Source organism: Amblyraja radiata, chromosome 7, assembly GCF_010909765.2.
Source record: "Amblyraja radiata isolate CabotCenter1 chromosome 7, sAmbRad1.1.pri, whole genome shotgun sequence".
In the NCBI taxonomy this organism is placed as follows: domain Eukaryota; kingdom Metazoa; phylum Chordata; class Chondrichthyes; order Rajiformes; family Rajidae; genus Amblyraja; species Amblyraja radiata.
In genome coordinates, this window is record NC_045962.1 from 87,020,682 (window position 1) to 87,027,676 (window position 6,995).

The 6,995-nt window shown below is 52.6% G+C and overlaps 1 protein-coding gene across 1 annotated transcript in view; it reads right to left on the reverse strand.

Moving 5' to 3' along the window:
* speg (striated muscle enriched protein kinase) overlaps positions 1 to 6,995 on the reverse strand; it is a 106,428-nt gene that overhangs the window by 58,176 nt on the left and 41,257 nt on the right. The window contains exons 10-13 of the mRNA XM_033023519.1: positions 5,722 to 5,951; positions 4,544 to 4,663; positions 3,892 to 3,996; positions 340 to 546 (exon numbers count right to left, since the gene is read on the reverse strand). Coding sequence (XP_032879410.1) covers positions 340 to 546; positions 3,892 to 3,996; positions 4,544 to 4,663; positions 5,722 to 5,951 — 662 coding nt within the window. The remainder of the gene's footprint in view (positions 1 to 339; positions 547 to 3,891; positions 3,997 to 4,543; positions 4,664 to 5,721; positions 5,952 to 6,995) is intronic.

Here is a 6,995-nt window from a genome sequence, read left to right on the forward strand (position 1 = left end):
TCCAGCACTCTGTGAAACGCCACCTATCCATGTTCTCCACAGATGCTGCCTGACCCGCTGAGTTACTCCAGCACTCTGTGAAACGCCACCTATCCATGTTCTCCACAGATGCTGCCTGACCCGCTGAGTTACTCCAGCATTTTGTGTCTATCATCATAATGAACCAGCATCGTATCGGGCCAAAACTCTTTTGGAAATAGGCAACGTTTCGGGCTGAAACCCTTCCGGGTTTCGGCCCGAAACGTTGCCTATTTCCTTCACTCCATAGATGCTGCCTGACCCGCTGAGTTACTCCAGCACCCTGTGTCTTGTTTTTGTCTGTAAACCAGCACTCCTTACCTCTGTCCAGGAGTTTGACGGGCTCGGAGACGGGGCAGGGTTTGCTGCAATTCTTTGGCGTGGCGCTCTGAATCCTGAAGAGGTACTGGATGCCCTTGTTGAGCGACTGGATGGTGAAGGTGGTCTCCTTGACGTTGGTCTTGAGGATGTGCCACTGGGGCGTGCCCAGCACCTGGCTCTGAATGACATAGGTCAGTGTGCCGGGGTCTAGAGGGGGAAGACCAAACCACACCATCCCATTAAGTTGGGAGGTGAAACTTTTTTTTAATCAATTTCGAGTTCACATTCACATTTATTGTCACATGGCACCAATTGGTCCGGTGAGATATGAGTCACCGTACAGCCTACGAATAAAAAGAACACTTTCTGAGGCGCAACTTTCATCATTGTTCAACTTCTATCAAGGAGAAGCTATACTTCTTATAGAAACTTACAAAATTCTTAAAGGGGGTTAGACAGGGTAGATGCAGGAAGATTGTTCCCGATGTTGGGGAAGTCCAGAACTAGGGGTCACACAGTTTAAGGATAAGGGGGAAATCTTTTAAGACCGAGATGAGGAAAACATTTTTCACACAGAGAGTGGTGAATCTGTGGAATTCTCTGCCACACAAGGTAGTTGAGGCCACAGTTCATTGGCTATATTTAAGAGGGAGTTAGATGTGGCCCTTGCGGCTAAAGGGATCAGGGGGTATGGAGAGAAGGCAGGTACAGGATACTGAGTTGGATGATCAGCCATGATCATATTGAATGGCGGTGCTGGCTCGAAGGGCCGAATGGCCTACTCCTGCACCTATTTTCTATGTTTCTATGTTTCTATACTTCACCCTCGTTCGACCTCATTTGGACTACGTACGCAGTTGCAGCATGGGACCCATACACAAATACAAACATTTCTTCCATCGAACGTGTCCAAAGACAGGCAGCTCGATTTGTTACTAACACCTATGAGACAGACGCGAGTGTCACCAAACTTCTGAATTCTCTGGTCGGGGTGGAAGGAACCCTCTCCAAGACAGACACACGTGAAGCTCACCGTTTGACCTGTTTTTACAAAATGTTAAATGGTCAGCTCGACATAATAATAATAATGGATGGGATTTATATAGCACCTTTCTAATACTCAAGGCACTTTACATCGCATTATTCATTCACTCCTCAGTCACACTCGGTGGTGGTAAGCTACTTCTGTAGCCACAGCTGCCCTGGGGCAGACTGACGGAAGCGTGGCTGCCAATCTGCGCCTACGGCCCCTCCGACCACCACCAATCACTCACACACATTCACACACATTCACACACAGGCAAAGGTGGGTGAAGTGTCTTGCCCAAGGACACAACGACAGTATGCACTCCAAGCGGGATTCGAACCGGCTACCTTCCAAGTTGCCAGCCGAACACTTAGCCCATTGTGCCATCTGTCGTCCCAATACATAGATTACAAGACCTACACCAAACCCAAACCAATTAGGAGCAGACGAGGGCATTCGATCCAATTTGTGATCCCAGCTACAAAGACAGATGTGTTGGTACAGCAATTCGTTCTTCCCCCGCACAATGAAAGCATGGAATAATCTCCACCCAACTATAGTTACCCAACCAGATGCAACTAAATTTAAAGTAGCTCTTTCTTCCCAATAACCCTTTCTGGCTTAAGCCCTTTGGAGGACCAAGAAACCAAGAACCAAGAACACAATAGACAATAAACAGTTCTCGACTGGAACGTAAACCTAGACGCGTTGGTTAGTAAAGCCCCCTGTCCCACTTAGGAGACCTAAACAGCAACCTCTGGTGACCTTGCCCCGCCACCCAAACAAAAATCAAGGTCGAGGTGACCTGCAACCTCCTACCACCTCCCACACATACGTTGAAAACCTTCCTCGACTATGAAGAAAACCGGTTTCGACTAGACCTGCGACAAAAAAATTATCGATTTTTAAAACGACAACCTATTTTTAATCGAGGCTCTTTTAATAGACAACAGACAATAGATGCAGGAGTAGAGGCCATTCGGCCCTTCAAGCCAGCACCGCCATTCAATGTGATCATGGCTGATCATCCACAATCAGTACCCCGTTCCTGCCTTCTCCCCATATCCCCTGACTCCGCTATCTTTAAGAGCCCTATCTAGCTCTCTCTTGAAAGTATCCAGAGAACCGGCCTCCACCGCCCGCTGAGGCAGAGAATTCCACAGACTCACCACTCTCTGTGTGAAGAAGTGTTTCCTCGTCTCCGTTCTAAATGGCTTACCCCTTATTCTTAAACTGTGTGGCCCCTGGTTCTGGACTCCCCCAACATCGGGAACATGTTTCCTGCCTCTAGCGTGTCCAAACCCTTAACAATCTTATATGTTTCAATGAGATACCCTCTCATCCCTCTAAACTCCAGAGTGTACAAGCCCAGCCGCTCCAAACACAACAGAGTTTAACATGAACATCCACCACGGAGGAATCAACGTTTCCCACTGTCAGGGAAGGCACCAAAGTTCAGTCATCTTCTTCTTTGCCTCACAGCGCCAAAGACCCGGGTTCCATCCTGACTCAGGAGTAAGCCATTTAGAACGGAGACGAGGAAACACTTTTTCTCACAGAGAGTGGTGAGTCTGTGGAATTCTCTGCCTCAGAGGGCGGCGGAGGCAGGTTCTCTGGATGCTTTCAAGAGAGAGCTAGATAGGGCTCTTAAAAATAGCGGAGTCAGGGGATATGGGGAGAAGGCAGGAACGGGGTACTGATTGGGGATGATCAGCCATGATCGCAATGAATGGCGGTGCTGGCTCGAAGGGCCGAATGGCCTACTCCTGCACCTATTGTCTATTGTCTATTGTCTGTATGGAGTTTGTGCGTTCTCACCGTGACCCTGGAGCGCAGGAGGATGAGGGGTGATCTTATAGAGGTGTACAAAATCATGAGAGGAATAGATCAGGTAGACGCACAGAGTCTCTTGCCCAGAGTAGGGGAATCGAGGACCAGAGGACACAGGTTCAAGGTGAGGTGGAAAAGATTTAATAGGAATCCGAGGGGTAACTTTTTCACACAGGTGGGTGTATGGAACGAGCTGCCAGAGGAGGTAGTTGAGGCTGGGACTATCCCAACGTTTAAGAAACAGTTGGACAGGTACATGGATAGGACAGGTTTGGAGGGATATGGACCAAGCGCAGGCAGGTGGGACTTGTGTAGATGGGACATGTTGGGAGTGGGGTAGTGGGGAGAGCTTTACTCAGTGCTTGATCCTGTCAGAGGGTGGTGAATCTGTGGAATTCTTTGCCACAGACGGCTGTGGAGGCCACAAGTCCGTGGATATATTTAAGGCAGAGATAGATAGATTCTTGATTAGTGCGGGTGTCGGGGGTTACGGGGAGAAGGCAGGAGAATGGGGTTAGGAGGGAGAGATAGATCAGCCGTGATTGAATGGCGGAGTGGACGATGGGCCAAATGGCCGAATTCTGCTCCTATCACTCATGACCTGAAGTGGGGAGTGTGTGTTGGGGCGGAGGGAGAATGTCCTGGAGTGTGACCCTTGACCCGTGAGTGGCCCAGCGGACAGTTTGAGCCGTTACCTATGGAGGGGTCGAGTTTCTTCGGCCGGGTCCAGCGCAGGGTGACGGTGCGTCCAGTCACAGCCACCGCGGCCGCAGGCCCAGCCGGCGGGTCCGGAACCACGTCTGGGGAGAGGCAGCGGTCAGAGGTCAGAGGTCAGCGGTGGACAATGGGGGAGACACACAGCCCCCCCCCCCCATACACCCCATCCCCTCCCTCCTATCGCCCCTCCCTCATCATCTTCCCCTCACCCCTTCCCCTCACCCCTTCCCCTCAAAACACCCCACCCCCTCCCCCCCTCTACTCACCCTCACCCACAGCATGCACCCCTCTCCCCACTCACCCCCTTCACGCCCCCTCCCGTCACCCCCACCCCTCTCCCCACTCACCCCCTCCACTCCCCCTCCCCTCACCCTCACCCCAACCCCTTCCTCTCACCCCCTCCCCTCACCCTCACGCCCTCCCCCTATCCTCACCTCACCCACAGCATGCACCCCTCTCCCCACTCACCCCCTCCACTCCCCCTCCCCTCACCCTCACCCCCTCCACTCCCCCTCCCCTCCCCTCACCCCCTTCACGCCCCCTCCCCTCACCCTCACCCCCTCCACTCGGGTCGGGTCAAGACCCTTCTTCAGATGTAACCAAACTCCCGACTGTACTATCTCTGCTTACCGGAGACGTAGACGTGGGCGTAGCTGGTGGCCTTGCCCACCTTGTTGGCGATCACCGTCTTGTAGACGCCCGCGTGGGAGTGGTCGACGCAGCGAATGACCAGGCGATGGACATCCTTATCTGTGGACAGGAGAGGAGAGGAGAAGTCCTGGTCAAAGGTCCTGGGGACAGAGAGGGGACTCAGGGCAACTCCGGTCTGAGTTCAGTTTGGAGATACAGTGCGGAAACAGGCCCTTCGGCCCATCCAGTCCGTGCCGTACCAGTGATCACCCCGCACACCAATACTATCCTACACACACTGGAGGCAATTTACATATTTTACCCAAGCCAATTAACCAACAAACCTGCAGGTCTTTGGGATGTGGGAGGAAACCGGAGCGCCCATGCAGAATGGGGGGGAGGGGACAATGGGTGGGGGTGGGTGCTAGGGGGAGGGTGATGGGGATAGGGGCCAGGGTGGGTGGGTGGCATTGTGGGAGTCAGGGTGGGGAGGTACACGTTGGGTGGGTGGGGTGGTATGGGTGCCAGAGTGGGGTGGTACGAGAGCCTGCCAAGGTGGGTGGGGAGGTGGGTGAGGTGCCAGGGTGTGTGGTATGGGGTGGTATGAGTGGTATGAGTGAGTGGGGTGCCAGCGTGGGGTGGTATGGGCGGGGTAGATGGGTGCCAGGGTGGGTGGGCAGTGGGTGGGTGGTTGGGTGCCAGGGTGGGTGAGGCTCAAACGCCACAGTGAGGCTCAAACGAAATTCCGTTTCCACAGCCATACAAACAAAGACAATTTCTAGACATACACACAATTTAGTTCACGCAAACATCCATCACAGTGAACCTACTGTGATGGAAGGCAAAGTCTTTTCTCTTTGGGTGTAATTTGGGTGGGTGGGATTATACGGGTATGGGTGTGCAGGGTGCCAGGGTGGGTGGGATTAAACGGGTACGGGTGGGCAGGGTGCCAGGGTGGGTGGGTGGGATTATACAGGGTGGGTGGTTGGGGTTATACGGGTGGGTGGGCAGTGTGCCAGGGTGGGTGGTTGGGTGTCAGGGTGGGTGGGTAATTTGGGTGGGTGCCAGGGTGGGTGGGTGGGATTATACGGGTGGGCAGGGTGCCAGGGTGGGTGGGATTATACAGGGTGGGTGGGATTATACAGGGTGGGTGCTAGGGTGGGGGTGGGGTTACCTACACTGTGTCATTCTCCTCTCCTCGGTGCTCAGCAGCTTTTGGCCGTTGTGGTACCAGCTGATGGAAGGGTAGGGCAGGCCGGTCACCTGGCACTCCAGCACCGTGTCCTTGCCCTCAGTCACGTCAACGTTCTGGATGGCCTTCAGGAAGTCCGGCATGGTGAACCTCTCCATCTCGTTCTCCGGGATCTCCGGCTCCTCCGGGATCGACGGCATCTTCTCCAGCTTGGCCCTGGATGGATGGGTGGGGACAGGTCAGCAGGTCATTATGTTGCCTAATTTGAGGAAGGACATGATGAATGTGCCCTCAAAAGCGAATGGCATGTTGGCCTTCAGAACAAGAGGAGTTGAGTTTAGGAGTAAAGAGGTCCTTCTGCAGTTGTACAGGGCCCTAGTGAGACCACACCTGGAGTATTGTGTGCAGTTTTGGTCCCCTAATTTGAGGAAGGACATTCTTGCAATTGAGGGAGTGCAGCGTAGGTTTACAAGGTTAATTCCCCGGATGGCGGGACTGTCATATGCTGAGAGAATGGAGCGGCTGGGCTTGTACACTTTGGAGTTTAGAAGGATGAGAGGGCATCTTATTGAAACATATACAATTGTTAAGGGCTTGGACACGCTAGAGGCAGGAAACATGTTCCTGATGTTGGGGGAGTCCAGAACCAGGGGCCACACAGTTTAAGAATAAGGGGTAAGCCATTTAGAACGGAGACGAGGAAACACTTTTTTCTCACAGAGAGTGGTGGGTCTGTGGAATTCTCTGCCTCAGGGCGGTGGAGGCCGGTTCTCTGGATGCTTTCAAGAGAGAGCTAGATAGGGCTCTTTAAGATAGCGGAGTCAGGGGATATGGGGAGAAGGCAGGAACGGGGTACTGATTGTGGATGATCAGCCATGATCACATTGAATGGCGGTGCTGGCTCGAAGGGCCGAATGGGAACGAGGGGCAAGGTATATCTCCACCTTTTTTTCCTCTTTTTTTGCTACACTGCTTTTTAAAAAAAATTTAGACAAAAAAAAAACAAAAAACATGTTGGATGATGACGGAAGCCAACAAACAGCGAGCTACATCGTCCAACACACGTGTGGACAAACGAACACACGAGGGACAATCTACATACAATACTGTATTCTACATAATCTACATACTACATAGAAACATAGAAACATAGACAATAGGTGCAGGAGTAGGCCATTCGGCCCTTCGAGCCTGCACCGCCATTCAATATGATCATGGCTGATCATCCAACTCAGTATCCTGTACCTGCCTTCTCTCCAT